We start from the raw sequence: 27,049 nt of genomic DNA, 5'->3' as shown, positions 1-27,049 counted from the left end.
TTAAAAAAACTGAAAAAACAATGATTTATATCGCCTTATGGCTGAAAAAATTATTATAAAATAATATGACACTTCGCTGTTAAAAAGATGAAGAATAAAAAATAAATTAAAAAAACAAAAAAAATAACAACACTCAAGATATTTTGGTACATATTTTCCTCAATCAGGAAAGCAATTGAAATATTTTTCCAACTTCCAAAAAAATGAGCCCCCGTCCTTTCCCACAAAAGATTTGAAAAATTAAAAATTGGTCAAAAAATGGAAACTTTTTCAATGAAATACTCGTACTTCACAAAACCTTAAAAAACCAAAAAAATCACAAAAAACCAGAAGCATTTCTCCAGTCCTAAACAATGACCTCCTCCTCTCGTCCTAAAAAAATTATTAAAACAGAAAAAATAAAATAAACGGCAACATGAATATTTTCCCGTAGTTTTCCAAAACCATTAGAAAGATGAAGCGTTTTTTTAACGATAATAATTTCCTGTGCTCCTCCCTTCTACATTATATTTTGCGATTGAAATATTTTTCTAATTTCCAAAAAAAATGAACCCCCGTCCTTTCCCACAAGAGAAAGCTTAAAAAATTAAAAATTAGGTAATGAAAAAATAGAAACTTTTTTATGAAGTGGGTACCTAACAAAACTTGAAAAAACACAAGAAAATCACCCCCCCCCCCCAAAAAAAACACAGAAAAACAGTAGCATTCTTATGGTTAAAAAGTTATGTCCCCTTCTCAACATGAAAAAAATTATCTACATAAATATGAAAAGAATTTTGATTCGCAAGCCTCTCCCACTGAACTGATTTTGCTCAGTTTTGTTCTAAAATGTTCCTCATGACGTGTAGATATGTTATGGAACATTTAGAATTCAAAATTTTTTAGTTTGAGTCCAAAAAATTAAAAATTCATTGTTTTGAACAATCGTAAGTTTAGTCAGGCATATGCCCATAGGAATAATAATTGCACTCCCCCCTTCACGCTGATCCCCTGAGACAACTTTTTTTCTTGAAGGGAACTTCCTAAGAATATTTTAAAGCAAACTTGCCAAAAAAAAAGTTGGCTTTACTAACAAAATGGCGGACATTTTTGATTGACAGGTCAACCAAAATCGCATATTTTGCTTTCCAACAAAGGACTGGCACGATATTTTTTGAACTGGACAAATCTAGATCGAAAAAGCTAGCAAAAATGTATTCCTCCCAAAATTTCAAGCGCTAAAGTACATTTTTTGATTTTTAGTGAATTTTTGAAAATCAAATTTAACCCAAAAATGAGAAAAAAATCAAAATTTTACCAAATTGATCTAGAAAGCTAAATCTTAGAATAACCCCTATTTTGTACCTGCCAAATCGATTGGAAACGGCTTCAACCCGTTTTGAGCAGTTCTGGAGCCTCCAGCAGATTTTTGAAACTTGAAACTTCCACAAAAAATTTTCAAAGCAGTTGGAAAGCCGAAATTCATTCTTTAAATTAATTTCAATACGCTATGAAGTCGACTGCAGGTAGGTTCAAGTCATTTTGGAGCCTCCGGCAACTTTTTGGAAATTACTGGAGCCTCCAGTGAATTTTTGAAACTTGAAATTTCTAGATAAAGCTCGATCTAGGAAATTTTTTATCGAATTGTACGAAATTGAGCATGTCAGCGATGGTTTCCAGTGCGAAATCCATCAATTTTCTTTAAAATTTTCTCTTCACAATGGTTTAGCTAAATGTTTCACCTTAAAATTTGTCAATTTCTCATGAGAAATCACAATTTTAAAAAATTGAGCAAAATTATCAAGAACAGAAACCTCAGTTCATTTTAGAGCAGCTTAGCTCACTAAACACGGAAAATGAACTGGGTAAAAAGTCACTTTTCTAGTGAAAAGAAAAGTTTGGTAAATAATTATTTTAATGTAAAAAAATTGTAGTAATTTTTTTCTGTTAGTAAAAAACATGATAAAAGAGGGAAGAAATGATCCTCATCTGGGCCTTACATTAATGATATTTTGATGAAATGGGAACATGGGTCCGAGACTCATTTTAAAATAGAAATCAAATTCACACATACCTACTCAATTTAATTTTTCCATACTAAATTTAGAACCGAAAGTTAGTCAACTTTTGTGGCCAAGCATCCACTTCAAACTAAAACCATTTTTCTAAATCATAATTTTTTTTATCTTTCGAATTCGACAAGCCAAAGTTCAAGAATCCTGTCAGGCTGTCACTCATGTTGAGCAGAGCACCTGAAAATAATGGATTCGCATTTTGCTTTCAAAGTACTGACACCGTACGAAATACGAATTCACAATCAGCTGCTTCGTAATTGACATGTTTTTTGGGACACCTAATGACGCGAAAATCTGGCACCACCATAAAGCAATGCACACACAGTTATTAGTTACAGTTAATACGTGTACTCACTACTCAGTGCAGGTACACAGACACACGAACACATACTTAAAATATTATGTGATAACCTTAGGAATGAATTTTTCGTATATTTCCCTACACTTTTCATCTACGAGTACATGGGGCCATACAAATCGGTATCGAATTGATGAATAAAGAGAAGAAAAAATAAAAACGTGCGGATACGGCGCCAACGGCCGTATTAAAATGTAACGAGGTCACTGTCAAATAAAAAAGCACGTATGTATACAAGTAGCGTCACATTAGGTACCTGCGGCTCGACTTATGCATACACATTTATACGTATACACATCTACTTACATGAGAGAAAGTAGAGAGAAAATTCGTATTGAAATTTTCCTCAGATGGCCTCGCTTTCGTAGTCGCATATAGCCTATCTCTACTCGTATTATAGTCATATTCCCATTTCCAACCCACTATTATCGTCTGAAAATCTAGATTATACACATAGTCTCGCTCGCTACACATAGCACATATAAGGGTTGCCAAATATCAAACCTTTAGTTCGCGCAAAGGTGACCTCTTCACACGCGTGGGTGTGCTGTACTGTTCAGTAAGGCGCGAACAGCTGTTCGATAAGAGCCCTTGGCGAAAAATCGCTCGTATATATTCTTTTATCGTATATGTACAATTACATGTCGCGTTTTTGCTCTATGGTCCGTTCACCACTCATGACGTCATCTTCCTTCGCTTACACTTTATTGGCGCGCGTGATGTTTTCCTGACAACCCTTGCCTTTTTTCCTTTTCTCCTCCACTTCCACTACCGCGATCACGTCGTCGTATACTATGCACGATAACCGTACACGAGAGAGCGAGCTTTTAAATTCGCTATCGCTGGTCGATGATGATGACTATGCTTTAGAACGTATATATGATTAGCAATTGCAACCCCAACCCCTTTGCCTGCCAACCCTAACACACGTACGTGTTTTTTATTAAGTTTCCTCCAGCAGCTCTGTCAACGACCCGTAAGACCAAAGAGTAAGCTCTTATGTACGTATTTACCAATTTAGACGTGATACGGTTACCATCATTGCTGCATAGTGCATAGTGCATTCGCGACCTACTACATATCAATGTGCATCTACTGCAATAAGTATATTGATTTTTTTTAGCAGGTCGTTCGACAACCATAAAGACGACGAAGGAGACGCATCTACCAAAATATACTGCAATGCGCGTCAAAATAAGATAAAATATTATGTAGTTTGTCTCTATACAGTTGAAATTATGCATCGAGATAGAATTTATTATAGGAAGGGAATTTTTGCCAAGTTTTAAAATGCAGAAATTCAATCCAGACAATTTATATGAGTTCGGCTTCCACACGAGGTTTTTCTTAATAACCTAGTTTCCTGCTGAGATGTCAAAAAAAAAAAAAAAAAAAAAAAAAAAAAAAAAAAAAAAAAAAAAAAGGTTGAAATTTAATAAGAAATTACGAAAACATTGAGTAATACCTACCATGATGACAGGGCTTACTTACAGGGAAACTGAAATCCAGTTCTTATAAATATGGGTGATTTATGCATAAATAAACCACATAGCAGTCATAATCGATGACCGAAAAAATTGATCTAACGTATCATTTTACTGGTATTTGGGTTGAAATTCTACATTTTTACTGTTGTTAAATCGACCACAGAAAATCTCAAATTGACAAATTATCACTTCGAATCAAATTCAACATTATGAAAATACAGATACAGGCTACTTTGTAAATCAAAATCATCTGTTTTATTCCCAATAAGTAGATATGATATGCCTAATAAAATTCGAAAATTTAATTTTCAAGACTCCATTTGCCTTCTTATCAATAATATCATTTCAGGTCAGTGATTAATGATTATAGCGGAGGGTGGGGAGAGAAAAATGTACAAATCCGTCGGTTGTTTAAATAGATTGTAATGCTTTTAGAGTTTTATTAATAAGTAGAAGTAAATTACTCACCAATTTCTATAAATAATCGTTGATCTACTCTAATAGGTAGGTATTTAATGACTAAAATTTGAGACTCACCTGAAACATAGAAAAAGAAATAGTCGATTAGTTTATTAGGACAGACATTCGTCTCATATTAATAATTACATATGAAATATATACATAACTTTGTCACATTTTAAAATATTTTTACAACTTTTTTTTGTTGATTTCTTCTTTAAGTATTTTTATAAAAAAAAAGTACTTTAAAAATTCAAATCAATGAAATTCTAATCCTTGTATTTTGTTTTCTTCAAAAAAAGTCGAAGCATTCAGAAATCGAGCTTCTTGACCCTATTAAATTTTGGAATTTTTACACCTTTCTACTTAAATAATGATACGACTTACTTAATTAATTTCCAATTCTTTTAAATTTGAATACTTATAGTTGAATTGGTTATTTATTATTTAATGAAAAACATTGAGTAGATAAATTTAACTGTTGAGAAACTTTTTTTTTTTTTAGAATGGTCATGAATTTTTTCACAATTATTATTGATGTGATGGTTCAAAAGGTTTTTCTCATAAGATCTTTTTTACTTAGTTTATTTTGAATGTGCAATTTTTTCTGAATATTAGAGATGGGAAGTACCCACCTAGAATTTTCTTTCTAAAAGTTATCTTTGGCATTTTTACAAAAATTAACATAATTTTTTTTTGTCAAATTGTTTGTTTCGTTTGAAAATATTTTTCACAAATTTTTGAGTGTTTCTATTTGCTTATTTTTTTCAAACATTGGAAAAATTCTTGGATTCTTTGAAATTTTTTTAAAACATTTATTTTGTTGAGTACCTATTATTTTTGAATTTATTAGTTTTTTTTTTGTTTTCTTGACATTTTTAGAACATATGTATTCATGATATTTCCTTATTTAAAAACAATTTTTATGGTTATTTTTGCTTGGCATTCTTTTCTCTTTTGATGCAAATAAACTGCAAAAAAATGTTACTTTTTTATTTTTTGAGATCTTTTTAAAAAAAATTTTATGTTTTTTATTAGGTTTTTTAAAAAATACCCTGATTTTTGGAGATTTTTTCTAAAGTTTTTCTTTGTATTTTTAATTAGGTTTTTAATAAATACCCCAATTTTTTGATATTTTCCAAGTGTATTGCCAGATTTTGCGTACCCGTCATTTTCGACAACTTTTCGTGTTTTTTAAAAGTTTTATTCTCATTTTGTTGAGTTTTTTCATTTTTTTTTTTTTGACGAGAAAAATTTTTCAACTTGTTAATATTTTTGTGAGATTCCTTTTTTTTTTGTTTCCCAGAAATATGTTTTTAGTTATTTTATGAGTTGACATCATTTTCTTAATAAAAAAAAACGTATATTTTATGACTTTTTTGCCAAATTTCCTTCGGTTTATTTTCATTTTTTTAATAGCAGTGTCAAAAAAAACGTGGGTTTTTGAGTTGAAAAAGTGATTTCAACTCTCAAAGTTATTATTATCTTGTCGTCTGGCACAACAGAAAATTCAAGCACGTTTTTGAAAAATAGGAAAAATAATCTGCAAAAAAATCAAAACAAATGGGAAACATATTTTCAAATGATGGAAATTAAAAAAAAATTACAAAAATGACAACAAATCAATGCATTTTTCTGATTAAGGTTAAAAAAATTAAATCGAATGAAAAAATCAGAAAAAATAAATCAATGTTATAAAATTGAAGAACTGATACTTTCAATTTGACAACATAACTAATAAGTACCAATTGGGCTATTTTGAGAAAAAATGTCAACAAATCAATGTATTTTCCCAAAAATTAAAGAAAGTACCAAAAAAATGCAATAAATGCTAAAAAAAAAAAGTAAAAAAAAAATGATAATATTGCTTAGAAATGCCTGTCTATGTTTTGAAACATTAAAGATTTTTTCCACCAATTTTAAATGATGGGGGAGGGGATAAAGAGTAAACATCAAACTTCAATTTCATTCAATTTCAAAACCCCCATGAGGTAAAATTTCGTCACAATTCTTCAAACAGGCTTATATTCTCAGTCAAACAGGTAGGTATAGTTCATCCAATACAAACTATCATACCACATATTAGGAAACGCTCATCATCATCTCACCTAAAATTACACAACACCCGAAATATTTTTCTCGTGTAAAACTTTGAACCTGGACTAGCAAATACACCACATTACACAATATTTACTCAACTCGACAGATTTACCAAGGTATTTTTTCCTTTTCATTTATCTGTCATATACGATATATTCTCGGAGTCGTTAAAATATACCTTTAATACCTACGTAAGTATACCTCAACGAGTACCTATATGCATGTATACTTATCGGGTATCTGAACGATGTGCATATGTACGTACGACTATAAATGCATGTATAATGTAATGTACGAGTAGGTAAGTGTATACAATGTTACAGTTATTTTCTAAGGTGTGGTACAAGAGCTTCGTATATGCATAAAATTTACTCCCAACACGCACAAATCTCTCTAATAATCCTTCCAAAAGAGTTAACATTGTCCGGAACTTGGATGGTCGTGTAAACCGCGACTGCCATACCATGCCATGCCATGCCGCTTCTACTTTTATAATCCCGATTCGACGATATGTATACCGCTGTTTTATCCATACTTCTACATAGGTTAGCCGCCTTTACATGGAATAAATTATTAACTCTTGGCTTCGCCCATCCCAAATCTATGAATTTTTAACATTTGATAAGCGTCGTCGTCGTACGAGTACGAGTACAATATCTACGTAGGTCTATAGCCGCAATCCAGCAACCGAAAAGAACACCCGTTATCGATGTAATTGTCCTCAATGGTCGCGTGACTACGAAAATAAAATACCTATATGCAATATGCATATTGTAATCATGCCATAGAGCAAGGTATAAACGATCAAAGATGAGGCATATACACAGGTACCTCATACCTAAACCCGAATCAAAAGACTATCAACCAATCAACCATTACACTTTACTCAATCCTCGAGCAATATCGAAAACATTTCAAGATCTCTTTTCGTACAATAAGTGGAAATAGTCGAACTTCGAAGCAAATACCTTATCTAGTGAACCTTTATAATACTCGTATGTACATAACTTTTTAGCTAAACGAGCATGAAATCAAGATATTCACGCTAGAATAATCGAGTTCTTCACCATCGAGGCATCGGCTCTCTCTCTCTCTGTTTCGTTCGTTCATTCGTTCAAAGCGCGAAAATATCTCATTAAAATTTTCTGCCGAATTGTTCACCTTCGTCGAGTAGGTATTACAGCATGTTTTCGACGTCCAAAAACACACCGAAGTAATTCATCGAAAGCGACGACGACGTGTACTCGTATTTTACAAAAAGAAACTCAAACACCTTCGTAGAAATACTTTTCAAACGTAAAAAAAGTAACAAGAGTTGAATGACTTTTAATTTTTTTTAGTTTTGAATGGAAACTATCGTCGAGTAGGTAAATACATAATGAGTCGAATTTTTTTCCAAATTTAAAATCGAGGTTTTCTTTTTAAAAGAGTGGGTGTGTTCCTTGGGGAGAACTTTGCGTGTTTGTAGTAATTTTGGTAGGTAAATGACTCAATTCAATGTAGAGAATTTTCAAATTCGACCGAAGTCAGCCCACCTACGTACGAATTACGATTTGTATACGTGACATTTCAATTACATATTTATTTTTGATGATAAATAAGCTGCAGATGTAATATCTATTTTGTAGTTGATAGTTATTCTTATTATCTTTGTATTTTCATCGTGTGAACTTCTTGCTGTAGTACATTTTAATTTTTATCATTTCAAGGATTTAATCATCGCTACATTATACCTATTTATCAGTTGTTTAGTAGATTACATTTATCATCTCTTTTCATTTCAAGTGAGAAATATTTTCGGATAGAAACGTTCAACAATAAATTGAATGGGAGGTAGATGCTGTTAGGGTACATTCTGAAGGAAAAACTCACAGTATATAACGTGGTTTTCAGAAGAAAGGAAGGGAGGGGGTAAAATAAAAATCTGAAGAATTTTGCACACATGGTTTCGTAATCGTGACTCTTGAGGTGAGTTTCTGAACAAATTTTGCGACGTTTTCTAATGGAATTTCAATTAGAAGAAAATCGCTAAAACTTGCACAAAATATCGCCAAGTCCTCTTAAAAATACGAGTAGGTACGAGAAAAATCATTAAAATCACTGCAAATGACCCAAAATTAATAAATTCTGCGAAAAACAAACATGGAATAACGTGTAAAACTTCCAACAAAACATTAAAAAAATAAATGTTAAAATCGTGTAAAACATGAAAAATTGCTGAGAAGTATCAATATTATAAATTTTTAATGAAATTTGCCAAACAAAAAGAAGCAAGGCGTTAAAATGGTGTAAATGCTGAAAAAAAAAAACATTAAAACTGCTAAAACAAAAAATTGGGACACCCAAAAACTTATTGAAAATTAGGTGTCATAATAGACTCTTGACTTGAAATGGAATATCCAAGTGGATCATTTAATCAAAAAACTCTCCACCTATACCTACTTAATAAGACAACTCCGTGAAATTACACACTCACATACTCTAAAACTTGCATATTTCGGCCTATTTCATTCTAATCTGAGCTATGGAATAGCACTTTGGGGTGGTAATCACAGTCAACTCCAACGCGTACTTCTAATACAAAAAAGGGTTTTAAGAATAATGTTTCAAAAACATCCAAGAGAATCCTGTAAATCTGTCTTCATTGATTAATAACATACTGCCAGCTCCATGCGAGTACATACCTACTTCAACTGTGTATTATTATAAAGAATGGAATAATTAACCTAAACGTACCTTCCCACTCCTATGAAACACGATTTAAAAATTTGGCAATTGGTGAAAATTTAAGAACAAAAATCATGCAAAACAACGTTGATTTTATGGCCTCAAAAATTTAAATAAACTTAAAAATTGGTTACAGAGATATGGGTTCTACAGTGTTGAAGAAATGCTGCAGCTAGATGGATAGCAGTTCTTCAAGTTTATTTTGTATTGTTTTTCTATATTTTTTATTTTTATTTTTTTACCTAAATCTTACTTGTAACATATTTCCAAATAGCATGTACAGTAAAACCTCCACTAACGGACACCCCTCAAGAGCGGACACTCCCCAACAGCGGACAATTTTCTCAGTCCCAACGAGTGTTATGGGATAAATGCATTGTAGCCTCTAAATTACGGACGTTCCGAACAACGGACGGTAAATCACAAATTTTCAATGTAAAATTGTGCCAAAATACGAGTTTTATGTTCATTTTTCACTCGTTATCGAACTGATTAGATAATGAAAATACGCATTTCATGGGTTTCTTGAAAAAAAGATTATTCAGAAAGGCTTTGACTAACTCCCCATTTTTTTGATTCACCAAATTATTCAAATTTAATAATTTTTTTGAGAGAGGAACTCCATACAAAGGAACCAAAATTATTGGGGGCAGGTTTCTTGAAAAGAGAATTATTCAGGAAACTCAGAAAGCAGAAATCGAAAATGTTTGAATAAATTGTTTGTATTCTTTCCAACTTTGGAAGCGGGAGAGGGAGGCTTCCAGCACAACTTTTTGTAAATTTGAGAAAAAGTCAAAAAATATGCAGTAATTTTGCACCTGAACGAAGCCCGTGCTCTTATTGATCAAAAGATTATTATGGAAAAGCTTCAAGGAGTGCACACAAAAATTACAGATTTTTTTTAATTTAATAAAACTATGAATGCATTTATGTATGTAAACTATTGAAATAAATTGACCTTCGTACAACGGACATTTCCTTATTTGAACCTCTCAACACTGGCCATTCTGAAGAGCGGACACCTCCAAACAGCGGACATTTTGCTCGGTCCCGTGAAGTGTCCGCTATTAGAGGTTTTACTGTACTTTGTTTATTTGTATCTATTAATACCTACCTAAATTTTTGTTTGTACTACTGCCCTGACATTGTAATACAGCGAAAGCTGTCGACTACAATAAAGAATTTGAATTTGAATGTTAAAAAGATGTAAAGTTCCTGAAAAAAACATAAAAATCACAAAAAACTTACCAAAAAAAGAGATGAATTTTCGGTGAAATTATTTGACCAAAAAAAAAAATGTAAAATAACCTTAAAATTATGTAAAAATACTGAAAAAAAAAACATGAAAATATTCTTCGAAAGTACCAAAAAGTACCTACTAATTTTTTAGTAAATCCCCCCCCCCCCGCCTGCCTTCAGAAAAATTGTGCAGTCTTAAAATGATGTGAAAACACTAGAAAAAGCATGAAAATCGCTGAAAAATACCATAATGGTGCCGAATTTTCAATAAAATTACCTCTCCCCCGACCCCCCCCCCAAAATATAAAAGTATTAAAATAATGTTAAAATTCTGAAAAAATCACTAAAAAATTACCAAAAATGCAATGAGATTTCAGTGAGCCAAAAAAGCTTGAAAAAATTGTAAAAACACTGAAAAATGACATAAAGTTTACTGAAAAGTACCAAAAAGTACTGACTTAAAAAAGTTAAAATGAAGTAAAAACACTGGGAAAAAGCATGAAAATTGTTGAAAAATACAATAATGGTGCTGAATTTTCAATAAAGTTACCCCTCCCTTCTACCTCCCAAAAAAAACATATATGTAAAAGTACTAAAATAATGTAAAAATTCTGAAAAAAAATAATCACTAAAAAATTGCCAAAAATGTACTGAGTTTTCAATGAGCAAAAAAAGCTTGAAAAAATTGTAAAAACACTGAAAAATGACATAAAATTTACTGGAAAGTACCAAAAAGTACTGACTGAAAAACGTTAAAATGAAGTAAAAACACTGGCAAAAGTATTCAAATTTCTGAAAAATACAAAAAGTACTAAATTTCTAATGAAATTTCAATGAAATTTAAAATTTGCTGAAAATTGTATCAAGCATCTTTGAAAACCTCTTGAAAATTAAAGTAAAGCGTTACAAACATTATAAGTCTCCAAAAAAACGTTGAATTTTTTAGTGAAATTTGGCGAAAATTCATGACAAAATATTAAAAACGAGTTGAAATGACTTGAAAACACTTTTAAAAGTATGAAAATCTCTGAAAATTACCAAAAAAAATTATGAAATTTCAGTGAAATTTGCCAGAAGTGCATTTAAGGTGTTTAAAAACATGTTAAAATGAAGTAGGTACGTAAAGACTTTAAAAATATCATTAAAATTACTGAAAATCACAAAAAAATTATGAAATTTTGAATTAGTAAAAAGTAATGCATTTTCAAAATTAAAGCGAATTTCATCAAGTATTTCTTTTTTTTTTTCTTTTGAGTTTGGAGTAATTTAATTTATCACAATGAAGTCTTTTCTCCAAATTAAAAACAAAAGAAAAAAAATCATTCATTTTTGAAATTTTTTTTTTTTTTTTTTCAAAAAGCCCCCTCCCCCAAAAAAAACAAAACGCTTGAACCCAATTTTTTGTACAGAATCAGATTTGGAAAAAAAATGTTGAAAATCAAAAAACTGTTTACAACTCAATTTTGTTCAGACACTGTCTGTTTTTTTCTCAGCGTCTAAAAAATTGTTTCAAGTAAAAGTTTTACAGTTTGATGCTTAAACAGCCTGAATCAATTTCAATTCGATCTAATCCCCCATTTATATATTTAAAAAAAAAACACTCAAAAAATCACGGAAAAAACCTATTCCATTAATAATTCAAAACTCGTACATAAAATTTTCATAAATTCGCAACTGTACCTACTTCTAAACACTTCGCTGTCCTCGAAGATAGCGATGCGAGGGCGGTTCTAAACAACTTCCCACGTAATGTAAAAATTTCGCGATATTCGACGGCCTTAACCTCTCCCACGTGCCCATTTGAAATACTCTTAAGGCGAAAGTTTGTACAGGAAAATTAAAGGAACGAGGATTAGGAAGGTTATAGGAGCATTTAATGCGTTTCTCCGCAGTTTAATTGCTTAATCGTTTCAACATGTACGTTTTCGAGTTGCTTATTCTTCCAAAGGCTATTTTTCATTTCCAACGACGACGAAAAAATATTGAAAAAGTTTTCTTTTTCGAACATTTTTTTCCGTTTGGTAGAATTTTTCGTCGTTAAAATACTAACTCCCCGGTCGTTAGGACGAATACGAAAGCTTGTATATAATGAATAGGGATGGAATCCTGTATAGTATACTACGATAATCACTTGGTATCTCGTCAAACAGTACGAGTATTAAATACAGAGTTCATTAAAACGACTAAGTATATACCTTTCAACTCGTCGTCGGTCGTTTGAAAATTAAAACCATCGTTGTTTTAAATACTCTTCATTTTTCAGCAGCCGTGTTCCTCAAACGGTGAAATTGGAAAATGCGAAAAATTGCTTCTCGACGGTCTTTTATACTTACGTAGTATAGGAGGCTTTGAACTTGAAAGTAAAGGGTAGAAACGACCCTATCTCCAAGACGTGATTAAAAACAAACAACCCAAAGCGAGCGTATCGAACAAGGTTTGAACAAATGACTCCCTTTGTACAAATTTTAAAACCCAACCAAAAGCACTGGGACGTCTGGGACGAGTAAAAATGGCAGGTTGGCATTTAAAATCGTAAAACCCTAAAACTATCAAGTCTGATAGACTATAGTTACATCTACGTCTTCTTGTACAACAGATAACACGTAATTACGGCAGTAAAAGAAGATAGGTAATTTTAAAATCACGACCAAGACGACGCAGCAGAAGAAGAACAAGTCGACGACGACGACAACAACAACGGCAGCATTTTCACTAATAACGTAAAAGATCAACGACCCGCAGTTAAAATCCTTGACTGAAAAATACGAGTAAAATACGCGCTCCACTAGCTCGCTATCGGTGCATGCAAAATTAACAAGCTGTAATACCTCACGAGTCATTTTATACTTATACGTAAAGGTAATAAAGTATTTCAACGTATAAAATCGAATAAACTATTCCAATGATCAAAGGACAAAATATCACCACCAGCTACGAGTATTCGTCTTTCGACGTCAAAAACTTGATCAATTATTTCTCTCGTACTTTGTAAAGCTTCCCGACAAAATACCAGCGAAATATTTCCCGCCAAAATGAGAAACCATATACGTGATCGGATCCCCCTCATCTCCGCTTCATCTGTGTAGAAAAACGCAGTATGGAATCCGTCGACGCAGCACAATTTATGTAGGTACAATTCGTTCGTCCATCGACTCTTCTGAATTCTGGTACAGTAACATATTCTCGATAAGATTCATTGACCGATGAAGAACGAGTAGGAAAAAAATAGTCCGACGACGACAACCAGTCTATGAGCGATCATCTTCACCCCCTTCCTTCTTCGCAACCTCTTCCTCTTCCGTCAACTTCATTGATGCGCGAAAATATTATTTTTAAACGGGCCGGCGGCAGCGTGGCTCTTCCTTACACCATTTCGACTTCGAGGCAAAAAAAAAAAAAATGGGAAAAATACACGAGCTAAACCAGTTTATTGCATAATGTACAACGAGTTTCATCGACCTGATTGCCATACAGCCAATTAACACTTTTATAAACGCCAATTTTTATTTTACAGTACCTACTATAGGTAAAAATTGACAACTTTAATGTCTATCTTTTTACCTATACAGCTTGCGAGATGATGGCGCACGTGGTACTGCGTTTTATGATGACAACCATATGCATCAATGTATCTACTCGTAGATGGAGTTTAACGAGGAAGGACTTTTTTTTTGGCTGTTTGACAACACAAATAATATAAAACTTGATACGTATACTTATAAGAACGAATATAATGGTTTTAAAAAAAAGAAGCCTTTAAAATATTTTTATTAATAAAAAAAATAAATAAAAAGTAAAAAGGATATAGAAAAAACGCGAAGGCGGTCGTATCGGTCGCCAATTTTAACCGAGATATAAATAAATTTTGTATTTCCAACATGTCAGGTCAGCTATAATGACGAAAATCTATACAACGTGCCCATAAAGTGATGCTCGAATTGCTTGATTTTTTTTCTTTTTTGAACGCTTGTCATTCCGAGACAATTTATTTTAATCAAGTGTTTTTGCAGTAGTAAAGTGAAATTCAGTGAATGGAATTTTTTAGTAAACTTGTTTACGTTGGGACACATTTTCTTGGGAAAAAAATTTAGACGAATGATGATAAGGTTCAAAAAATGACCGGATGTGATTTCATTTTTAAAAAATCGCATGTAAAAGTTGAATCAATTCGCACCTATTTGTTTACGAAAAATAAATTCCGATAAAATAATTATTCAGAATTTGCTCAATTACGCGGATGAGTAATTTCGCATCGAGTCATTTTTTAAATTTTATTAAATCACATAAAAATCAATAAAACTCAACATTTATACGTGCAAAATCTAATCTGAAATATTTTCTGTGATGCAAACCATTCGACAAAATTATCATCGGATTTTTCCATGAATATTGATGACAAACTTTCATTTGAATTTTATAATGACGTTATTTCTAATTTGAGTAACCTAATAAAATCAGGAATTTGTTTTCTTTCAATGAAATCAACACTTTTGAGCATAAATGTTTGATGACAAAATGAATTATCGTATTTTGTTTTTTTATACCCTATATCTTTTAGAAATTACTTTTCACTCGAATAATTATTCTTGGATTATTAAAAAGTTTATTTCATGTGCACAAGATTTTTTGCAACTCGAGATCTGAGAAGTTATTTTTTGATTTCAACAATTTACTCATTTTATTCGACGTATTTACACAGAAAATTTTTAACGAATACCTAACCTAACGCCTAAGTAGGTAACTTAATTCAATTCTATAGTTCGTGAATCGTGAACATGTCAACGAAAGTCATTTCCGATGATTTGGACAATCATTTAACTGAAAACCTAATTTCATTAAAATTTCAAAATTATATTTAAGTTTTCAATTTTCTGCTCATTTTTCTAAAACAGGGTGAACTATGTATTTTTTGCCACATTAAAATGTGCCCCAAATAGCAAACAATTTTCGAATCAAACAAAAAAAAAAAAATCGAAAAAGCATACAAAAGTGAACCGCCAGAACAAATTTCAGACACTGAATTTTATTTTTTCATTTTTGCTGAATTTTCGGAAATTCAAAATGGTTTTCATTTTCTTGAAAAATTCGAAGCTTGACCAAATCATAATAGAAAGCTGTAATTTGGTTCATATATCATATCATTCTTGAATTTTCAAATTGATTAGTGGCGATTTTGAGTCCTGAAAGATTTTACTGTGTTTAAAACATTCTGAATTTCATTTTGGTTCTGTTTATGACAATTTCTCCAAAACTGGGCAATCTAAAGATCTGCTGAAGTACGCTAAAAAAATTTATATACTGTCATCAATCAATTAAATCAAGCTATAAGTAAACCACACTGCAATTTTATCAAATCTATGATCATCTTCACAGAAAATAAATCATTTTGAATTTTTAAAATTTTACCAGAAATTGAAAAATGAAATTCAACACTTAAAATTTGGCTTGGTGCTAAAAACACAAAGTCGCAAATTCATTGCATATAATTATTGAAAAGAGATAACACTTGTACATAAAAAAAATTTTCAATTTGTCAAAATTGATTTTTTTAAATTTTTATTTTATTTTTTTTATTTTTATTTTTATTTTTTATTGATTGTACCTAATTGTAATATTTATTTCAAAATAATATTATGTAGAATAAACACAAATTTATGGGAAAACACGAACTTTCGTGGTTGCTGAACAGACATCTACTCGTGGAACGTTTTTTCATTTTCTTTTCATTTTTTAGGCAAAAAATCCTCAAATCATTTTCATCATTTTTTTATTCTCTCTTGAGAAATCGGACGTTGTTTCCCAAGGGAAAAAAGTCATCACTTTGAAAAAATATTCAACCACCTAAGCCCATTCTACACAAAAAAGTAATTTCATTGGAAAAATCGAATATTGTTTTCTACAGGGGAAAGAATCCTTCTCTTTCCACCAGCGAAGAAATTATATTTTTTTTATGTACCTAACAAAGAGAATTCAACGCGTTTCAAGTTGTAATTATTTTGCTTTTTTAAATAAAAAAATTGTTGATTTTAGGTTGAAAAGATGAAGAGTTTCAACATTAGATGAGCTGTATCATCGCAAAAAGGGAGAAAATTGAGTCAAATGGACTCTCTGATGCCAAATATAAGTAGATTTCACGCCCACGAAATGTTCAAAACACTGATCTAACAAGGGAACCCTCCCACAAGATAATCTCCGATTTGAATGAAACTTGGACTGGTGGAAAGAGGACCTCAAAAAAACCCCATCCCCCAATTTTCAGCTGCTGAAGTTGATTTTTCGATTTTTGACGAGCATTTGAAATTTTGTGTACACAGTTAAAGTTGTCTGTTGTTCTGTAAATTCGAAAAATGACCGTTTCTCCCCACCACATGAACTTCAGCAGCTGAAATTTTGGCCGAAGGGTCTATGCTTGATACCTAATCGACTGATACTACCGCCGGCCGAATCTGGAATTATCATCAGAAATCAAAATAATTTTGTCCATCTGGTGGTTTATAAATGCCATTGGAAAATTTGAAAAACCAGCAAATTAAGCTCATCTAATGAACTTCAAGGACTCAAATTTTGGTCAAATAGTCTGTGCTGAATACCAAATCGACTCATACCATCATTGGCCGGATCCAGCCGTCCGTTCAGAAAACAGGATTTTTCACTGTTTTTTTCCATGTTAAGCGTGAATTCGAAAAATGACCGTTCTCCCCACCACATGAACTTCAGCAGCTGAAATTTTCGCCAAATGGTCTATGCTTGATACCTAATTGATAATTACTACCGTCGGTCAAATCTGGAATTATCATCAGAAATCGAATTTTTTCACATAACACGAGAAAAAGTATGAAAAATACACAAAACTTCAAACGCTCCCCAAAAATCGAAAAATCTATTTCAGCAGCTGAAAATTGGGGGATGGGGTTTTTTTGAGGTCCTATTTCCAGTCTAAGTTTCATTCAAATCGGAGATTATCATGTGGGAGGGTTCCCTTGTAAGAAGAGGAGGTGGTGGGGAAAGGGGGTCGATAAGTTCGGAAATACCAAAAAAATGGTAATTCGTTATCGGAAGCTTGAGAAGGTATTTCCAAAATTTTAAAACCAATTTTGGGGATCAAACCGGCTGAAAAATTTTAAATCGCCGAATTTTTACTGGAAGAAATAATTTGTACGCCAAATTCTGTACTATTTAATCAAAAACTTTTCAAGAAGCGTGAACGTGAATAAATTCACCGCTGCAATTGAGATTTGGAAAAAAAATTGAGAAAATTGATTAATTTCTACCTTATAGTAATCAGACCTCAACTTCCTCACGAAGGAATTCATTTTCTGCCCCAAAGTAGTTTCGTTCTACAAATTAATCTAGGCCCTCATGGGCGGAAATTTAAATTACATCGCGAAACCAGACATCAAAAAAAAATTTTTACGATCGTCAAAGAGAAAGAGATACCCTTAGACGACTGCATTTCACCGCAAATCGCACAGAATGCAGCTGTTAAATATGTACAATGCCGGATCTTTAAATCACGTGCTATGCAGGTGTGCTCCAGAGCATATACCTAAACCTATATCTTACACATATCATCGAACCGCCCATCATATTTTGAAAGCACGAGCTCCTCTGCGGGTGATATGGTTCGATAAAGTCAACGTGGTTTACGTAACAATACAACCAAAAGCATTGCATCCATCTCGAGAATCATGTACAATATCTACACGAGATACTGATACAGCAGACGTGAAGAAAAAAAAACAGATCAAGGCCATTGAAAATTAGGAAAAAATGTTAGGAAGACGCTAAATGAGCTCACAAGGGATGATTTCGAGTAAATGAAGGAAATTTCTCGAACACTCTACCTACTGGTATTTCTCTTGCATCATCTTCGAGTTCGACCTTTTGTATGTGAAAATCTATATACCTATTACCTATACCTACCTACCTCTTTACCTGCCTCATGCCTGACCCAGGATTATAAAATAATAAAAACCACAATCGGAGTGATTTTTTATTCACCCTGTGGGTCGCTGAGCTCAAAGTCTTGGAGCAGGTAAGAGAGTCTTTCGTTGACATATGTGTTATAACAGCAGAGAGAAAAAAAATAATAACACACGTTCTGCTTTCATTTGTCACTCCTTCTTCTTTGGCAACATGTTTATTTATTTGATACGAGCCACATACTCGTATTTTGCTATAGACGATTATTTCACGTGCGTAGGTAAATTTAGTCTCTCTCTCAAAAAAAATACATACACGACGAGTCTTTTCCCAGGAGATGGAGTGAAAGAGGAAGAGGGAGTTCCATACGTCGATATTTTCTTGAATCAGATGGACTCGGAGCAACACCACGTGAAAGCACTAAATTATTCAACGAGGAATTTAATTCATCAACTTGGCTGACTGGTCATTTATATTAAAATACGAAGCTCCATCTTTGAAGATGCTATCGCGCATAGAATAAGTAAAGTAAATATTTGCCAATGTGTAACCATTGCAGGTAGGTAGGTAGGTAGGTAGTGAGGCACTTCAAAGGAACGATGAGGTGAAAAATCGCCGAATTTATTTAGTATTACGCCTACAAAATAATTTATATGAAAGTGTGTACTTTGGGAGAATAATTACAAAACTGGGTCAAACATCACATCGACAAAATTTATAGAAGGAAAAGTACGAAATATCGAACAGCTGATGCACGATAATAAAACAATAATGCATCGTTATAGGTAGTTTCGTTCGAATTCAGGTAGGTAGGTAATACCTGCCTAAATGATCCCTTCGCGAGCAAAGAATTATTAGTACGAAAATTACAATCATTAATGAAAAATGAAAAAACAAAAAAAAGGAAATCGACTCGATAAAAACAACCTGCTATATTTTTTACCTCATAACTCTCATAAGCCAACGAGAAAGAATACGAATATTAAGAGGTTTCCTCAAGAGACTATTCAACATTGATGGAATTTTTCGTTCGAGTGTTCGATGATAAAATGGGTATACTTTTTATTAGTACGATAATATAACTCGAAATTAATCTCTTAATGAAATAGAAAACTTCACACTCGAAACAAGATAGGTAAGTAAGTAAATATAGCTCTATATTTATATTTCAATTGAAAAGTAAATTTCTCCGCTTCGGCCGATGAAATTTTCGACTGAAATAATCGTACCTACTCGATAAATAGGTACATAAAATCATAGCACTTTATGGTTCGTTTGAATTTTCAAGTGTTAACATTTTCGACTACACAAATCGATAATTTCAACCTTCCGTTTACCTCGTGTTTAACATACATTTCTAGATTCTAGAGCATATTTCAGGACAGCTTTGATAATAAATCTTACAAAAAAAAGGGCTTAATGTTTCGAGGGGGTTTCCCACTTAATTTTACAAAGTTTCATCAAACTCTGATTGGTATCTGTTTCTACGAGTAATCTACTTATCAAAAAAGTTTAAATCGAGTTCGTCATGTAGAAGAAATTCCAATTAGGAAAGCATAAATTATCACTATACGTATATTTCAACGCATCGTAACTAGTTTATCATTCTATTTGATTGAAATCAATATCAACACGAGTAAAGTAAACACACGAGCTTGAGCAATAATGATAATATTTCGTAAACAATCCTATACCTAATTCAGATTAGTTATACTATAGTAAAGCTCGCAATGACATAATGAATGACAATTCACACGTACCTTTTCGGTCTCCACCGACGTTTGAATACCCCAAGCATAATGTCTTCGAATCAACGACGATGATCATCCATACTCGTATATATTTTGAAAACGTGGTGGTTCAAAATTCGAAACAACTTTACAGACACATGTACACTATTGTAAAAAAAACAATTATATTTCTGCTTCAATGGTACACGAAACGTTTTCACAACACTTCTTGGTTTACGTTACAATATTATATTAGTAATACAACACCGAGTAATCGATAAAAATAAAAAAATTACCGAGCAGAAATTAATAAAATATCGAACGACACCGCGAAATACGAACTGAAAATCGAAATCGTAACAGATGACGAATAACAATACGATCAGCTGACTTAACGGCTAACACGACACGAACCGCGATTCCACATTACTTCACTTTAGCTCATAACGTAGCGAATGGGAAACAAGCTGATGCCGAAAACGTGAACGTTGTAAAACGACTCGACGTCGGTTCTGTTCGGATATGTTCGAGTTATTTCGGGGTTTTAAAAAGTTGAAATCTGTTGTATATGTACGAGAATTTTCGGATGAAAGTTGCAAATTAAATTTGATTTGGTCGAAAATATTGAATGGCAATTGGGTGCCAAAAAAAGAGTAAAGTTTAGCAGGTAAATGAAAACAGAAATGTTGATTATTATTAATTATTGGGATTACAAATGGTTATTTACTAACTTACTACTGCCATGATTTTGGCTTGCATTTATAGGGAAGTTTCGTGAATACGAGTATGTTTGATGTTATATACGACAGACGACATTCTAATGCAATGATGCACTTGAATGCGTTTTTGGGTGCAAAAAATTCGTGTAGGCATTTGTTTTTGTTATGCTCAAAGGATCATTTATTATAAGCTAGGTACTGTAGAGCTGAAAACGGTACTCGCTGACAGCGGGTAACTATCGTATCCGTATCGTAAATTCTCGCTACTCACTAGTAGCGAGTAGCTAGTTGAAAAAATGTCGCACCGGTTCACGATATAACTAGTAGCGCATTGAATGCGTAGCTGGTGTACCGGCATGACATCATCATTTTCATCAATCATGCCAAACGTCAATCACACATACAAATGACAGGTGTCGAAGCGTAACTCCTCCCACTTACGCATTATCAAATTTTGGGGTGCGTGCGCAGACCAAGTGCGAAAACATTCGGGTTGTACTCGCTATACGCTACTTATCTATATCCGAATCAACCCGATACAACCACTAGCGGGTTTAGCCGGTATTTTAACCAGATACCGGTAAGCGGGTAGCGTAACCGTTTTCAGCTCTACTAGGTAGATAAGGTACACAGGGTGCCCAGAAATATCGAGTACCCCTAAGAAAGTTTTTCATTTAAAAAATAGGTTGGCAACGTGAAATAGATGCATATGATTGGTGGAATGTTATCTCTCCAGTCCAACAACCAATCATGTGCTATCATTATTATCATTCACTGTGACCAACCAAAGTATTTTAGTACGAGAAAACTTTTTTAGAGGTACTCGATATTTCTGGGCACCCTGTACCTATGTTGTAATAGCAATAGGTAAGTGAGGAATACTTTGGCGAATAAAATTTCAATTTAATATGCGATCCTATGAACTTCTTGATGACAGATTCACCAGAAGTAACCAAGTGAGTATTGACTTTTTTTTCAGGTGAATTTATAGTGAAAAAATCACCGGAATGTCCTCTTGGCCCTTGAAAAATTGTTTGAATGCCTGGTGTTAGCCTGGTGGCTGCTTGGTGAATTCTAGTGACTTCTGGTGACAGATACACCAGAAGTAACCGAGTGAGTTTTTGATTTTTTTAAAGATAAATTTATGGTGAAAAAATCACCGAAAAGTCCTCTTGGCCCTTGACAATTTTTTGAATGCCTGGTGACTGCTTGGTGAATTCTGGTGACTTTTTGACTTTTTTTTCAGGTGGATTTATGGTGAAAAAAGCACCAGAATGTCCTGAGAGCCAGTGAAAATTTTATTTAATGCCAAGTGACTGCTTGGTGAATTCTGGTGAGTTCTGGTGGCAGATTTACCAGAAGTCACCAGATGAGTTTTTGACTTTTTTCAGGCGAATTTATGGAGAAAAAAATCACTGGAATGTCCTTCTGGCCCTTGAACATTTTTTTGAATACTTGGAGACTGCTTGATGAATTCTGGTAACTTCTGGTGACTGATTCACCAGAAGTCACCGAATGAGTTTTTGTCTTTTTTTCAGGTGAATTTATGGTGAGAAATCCACCGGAATGTCCTCTTGACACAAGAAAATTTTTTAGAATGCCTGAAGACTGCTTGGTGAATTCTGGTGACTTCGCCGAGTGAGTTTTTGATTTTTTTAAGGTGAATTTTATGGTGAAAAATCACCGGAATATCCTCCTGTCCCTTGAAATTTTATTTTAATACCTGGTGATGTCTTGGTGAATTCTGGTGACTGATTCACCAGAAGTCACCGAATGAGTTTTTGACTTTTTGCAGGTGAATTTATGGTGAGAAACCCGCCAGAATGTCCTCAGAGTTTTTAAAAATTTGATTTAATGCCGGGTGACTGCTTGGTGAATTCTGGTGACTTCTGGTGACTGATTCACCACAAGTCACCGAATGGGTTTTTGATTTTTTTTGGTAAATTTATGGTGAGAAATCCACCGGAATGTCCTCTTGGCTAGAAAATTTTTTTTAATGCCTGGTGACGTCTTGGTGAATTTTGGTGACTGATTCACCAGAAGTCACCGAGTGAGTTTTCAACTTTTTGCAGGTAAATTTACGGTGAGAAACCCACCAGAATGTTCCTCAGAGCCTTTAAAAATTTGATTTAATGCCTGGTGAGTCGCTTGGTGAATTCTGGTGACTTCTGGTGATTGATTCACCACAAGTCACCGAATGAGTTTTTGACTTTTTTTTTTCAGGTGAATTTATGGTGAGAAATCCACCGGAATGTCCTCTTGACTCTAGAAAATTTTTCAGAATGCCTGGTGACTGCTTGGTGAATCTGTCACCAGGATTCACCAGAAGTCACCAAGTGAGTTTTTGATTTTTTTCGGGTGGATTAATGGTGAAAAAAGCACCGGAATGTCCTGAGAGCCTTTGAAAATTGTTTTTGAAGGCCTGGTGACTGCTTAGTGAATTCTGGTCACATCTGGTGACTGATTCACCAGAAGTCACCGAGTGAGTTTTCGACTTTTTGCAGGTGAATTTATGGTGAGAAACCCACCAGAATGTTCCTCAGAGCCTTTAAAAATTTGATTTAATGCCTGGTGAGTCGCTTGGTGAATTCTGTTGAGAAGTCACTGAGTTAGTTTTTGACTTTTTGCAAGTGAATTTATGGTGGAACCCTCACTAGAATGTCCTCAGAGCCTTTAAAAATTGTATTCAATGCTTGGTGAATTCTCGTGACTTCTGACAAGGGTTCATTCCAGTGTAAAGTATGAAAATGAATAGATTAAAAAAATTTCGACTACGAAATGGATTGAAGAAGCAATAGATGACAGTTTTCGAAAATTGTGACCCATTCTGGCACAGTACCTCTACTTTTTATCTTCAAGAGTTGAATAGAAATTCTACATCTATTTAAATTTTTCAAGGTGGCTGCCTTCAAATCTGTTGTTAGTCAAATGTCTAAAAAATTGTATAAATATCATTCTCGTGACTTTTTTTGGTAAATTATAATTTTCAAAAATCGAGGGAATCAAAATTGAAATTAAGGTCGAAAAAGATCTAGGAAAACTGTGCCAAAAGCAGAACGGCATTGGTAATTAATTACTTAATAATACGTTTACATTCATATTAGGTAATGCTTTGTGTTGTTGGCGAACATAATTTTTTGGTGTAAAATCAAGCTTGTTAAAACTGTCTGTCACCTACGCGATAAAAGTGAGATAAGAAGTTACCTGCTGTGATTGTGTGTGGCGTTCGCTATTCTTATATTCTCAAATAATGACAAAGAAAAATATGAACTATGCACCTGCTTATCGTGTGAGTCATACGCTAGTTCCCTTTTTACATTTTATAAATTTTTAGCAATTATTATTTACGATATAAAGTACCTATATACCTACCTAGATACCTACCTCTACGGATAATTATTGAGTGAATAAAAATGCTTATTTGTAGGTACATTGAACAGAAAACTTCAGCAAAATGAGGGGATATTGGCCCACATCATACTTAGTTCTTTATTCAAATGGACTTTTCCGGTGATGTTTCGTCAAAGAGCACTTGAATTTTATTCTTGAAAATTCTTGAAGCTAAATTGTCAAACATACCTATTGATGGAAAATATAAACAGAAAATTGCTACCAAATTTTCACCAAACCACTCCTCTCACCATTCCTTCATCATAAAGAAGTTTAATAAAAGACCTTATTTTGTAAGAACGTTCTTTCAAGTTTTTCGAACCTTTGGGGGAAAAATTCATCCGTTTTTTCGTTAAGTGCAAACTTTTGTACAGTAAATTCCTATTTTCAAATTTTTTCAAGTTACCTATTCTTTTTTAGTCTCGATGAATTAAAATTTCACGAGTTTTCAAGGAGTTTAGGTAGGTATAATTAACTGCATACCTAACTACCTACCAAGTTTAAACTTGATACATCTGGTTTCACAGAAGTTGACCCACGTTAGATAGAAATGTGCGTAGAAAAAAGCAAAGCATCTCCTCGACCATATTAGAAGAACTTCTTCGCTCTAAAAGTTTATAATCCACGAATGAAAATTATTTCAATACACACTCGCCCATAGGTACTAAAATCTCAAGCTGATTTTAACGTAAAATTAGTCAACTTATCTACGTAAATATCTATACTATGTCTGCACAGTGGCGTGTGCTAATAAAAAATTCACTCATTAAAAATCGAAACAATATTTAAAATCCATCTGCACGAAAATAACTTCTAAAATAACTTACGCTACTAAATTATGCCCCATCTTAAATACACCGACCAACCTTTTATTAAACGATTTAAAATTCTCGCTTTACACCTGCTCAAAAAGTATATATCTACAGTATACAGGGGTAACTACTTTAGAAAAATTTTTAGCAGAGAACTTTTGTTAGTTTTTTATATGATGATCATTAATTCGCCAAAGTAACCCATAGTTGTCCTGTTCACCTGTAAACAGGTTTTAAAGATTATAATTTCCATTATTTTTTCGGGAGATTAACGCGAAGTACGCGGATTATGATTATATACAAAAATGTATCGCGTTTGCCTTTGGACATAAATCATTCAACGTGGGTATTTTTTTTTCCATTTGAGATTACGTTCGTCTATGTAATATCGATTGTGCAGATTATTACTGAATGGTGATGAATACAATCTTATGTAAATTTTTTTCTCGTAATGGTAATTTATATGAATTAACTGTTAGTACTTTGCAGGTTGCAATTTCGTAAACATGGTTGTCGTGTGTGGTGGTGAAATGTGATCCAAAGAAAAGGTGGTCGTTGGTCAGCTGGCTACAAAAATATACGAGCGATTAAAAATATTAAATTCGGTGTCATCTTAAATCTGGCATTGTCAATGTGTAAGGTATATCTATTTGTTAATATTTTTTACCTGTTCTGAAATTCTGTAACGTTGTCTTCAACTTCGTTCCATCATATATTTTACGAGTGAGTTGATAGGTACAGTATTTGGAATTTCATTTTAATTGCGTAGGCTCAATAAAGCGTTCAAATTTGAACATTTCCTTTTGATGTCTTCAACATTTTTTTACTCTACGTATAGTACACAATTCTTTCACCTCTACTCATGGAACGTTTTCTATTACTTTTTCTCTTATGGCAGCATATGTGACAGATGACCTACAAATATCTTTTTGAACAAACTAAAACCCCTTATTTCGTCTGTGCAGAAACCTTCAAGAGCAATACAATTTGGAAACAATATGTTTCCAAGTTGAACGTAGTAGCAAAAGAACTGGAGACCACTTTACGTAAAAACCCTACGAGTACAAAAAATACCTACCTTTTCGCAAAACGTCACTAGTTGAGCGTTGTTTTGAAATTATTGTAAATTCCAACTCCAAGCTCACACAATGAAATCTTCACTTTGTCGAGTGCTTGTTTCAAGTAGAAGCTTTTTTTTATTGTCTGCAATCTACCTAAGAAGTTATTATTCGCCGGGTTTCCTTGTTTTTCTTTAGAAAATTCTCGCTGTAAAAAAGCTTTTTTACTTTATAAATAATGGAAGTATTTTTGCCTCGTGGTATCTAATTAATTTTATATTGTTGTTGAACGAGCAGGTATTATATACCGCTAAGGGTGGATATATTTTATTCAGAAAATAAATATTTTGAAACTGTTCCTTGAATTTTAATTGGAAAAAATAATAGCGAAATGAAAAAATAGGTAAATACGAAGCACTACGTAGGGTTTCACACGAACATTTTTGATTTTAGGTAATTCCAATAAAATAATGATGAAATGTTGTAAAGGGAAGTCAATACCTACACTTTTGTGTAATACATGTATTTAAATTACTTACTCGTAAAAGTAACCATACTCAAAATAATTTTGTTTGAAAAGAATTATTTAAAATAGGAGATAATATTTCGAAATTAAAAATTACGAGGATAGTTGAATTAGTTTTTTTTTTTCAAAGTTTTGAGTGTTTATTTTATAAAAAAATTGAAAGATTTTAAGATGAACTCCATTGTACTTTTTTCTCATCCTTCTGCAGAATCAATGGCAAAAAATTGATACTACGGAAGGTAAGCATTTTAAGACTTTTTTTTGTCACTCTAGTCGTGGTGAATTTCAAATCTATCAAGTGAAATCATCGGTCAAAGGAACCATTGATTCGATTTGAATGAAATTGAGTTGAAATCATGACTGGAAACCTCTAACAACAAAAATTTCAGAAGCAAAAGCTCATATGTAGGTATTTTAGATTTTTTTGAGTAAATTTTTAAAAATTAGAAATTAAAAAAAAAACTACC

At 32.9% G+C, this 27,049-nt stretch overlaps 1 protein-coding gene across 2 annotated transcripts in view; it reads right to left on the bottom strand.

Moving 5' to 3' along the window:
* Window positions 1–20,547, bottom strand: part of LOC135846022 (uncharacterized) — a 231,593-nt gene extending 211,046 nt beyond the window's left edge. For both annotated transcript variants that reach the window (XM_065364970.1, XM_065364971.1), the window contains exon 1: window positions 20,108–20,547. In XM_065364970.1, the coding sequence (XP_065221042.1) occupies window positions 20,108–20,145 (38 nt within the window). In that variant the 5' untranslated portion in view covers window positions 20,146–20,547. The remainder of the gene's footprint in view (window positions 1–20,107) is intronic.
* Between the last annotated feature and the right edge of the window lie 6,502 nt (window positions 20,548–27,049).

This window comes from Planococcus citri, chromosome 4 (assembly GCF_950023065.1).
Source record: "Planococcus citri chromosome 4, ihPlaCitr1.1, whole genome shotgun sequence".
Taxonomy (NCBI): domain Eukaryota; kingdom Metazoa; phylum Arthropoda; class Insecta; order Hemiptera; family Pseudococcidae; genus Planococcus; species Planococcus citri.
The sequence above is the reverse complement of the archived record's forward strand: the minus strand, read 5'-3'. Positions and strand labels throughout refer to the sequence as shown.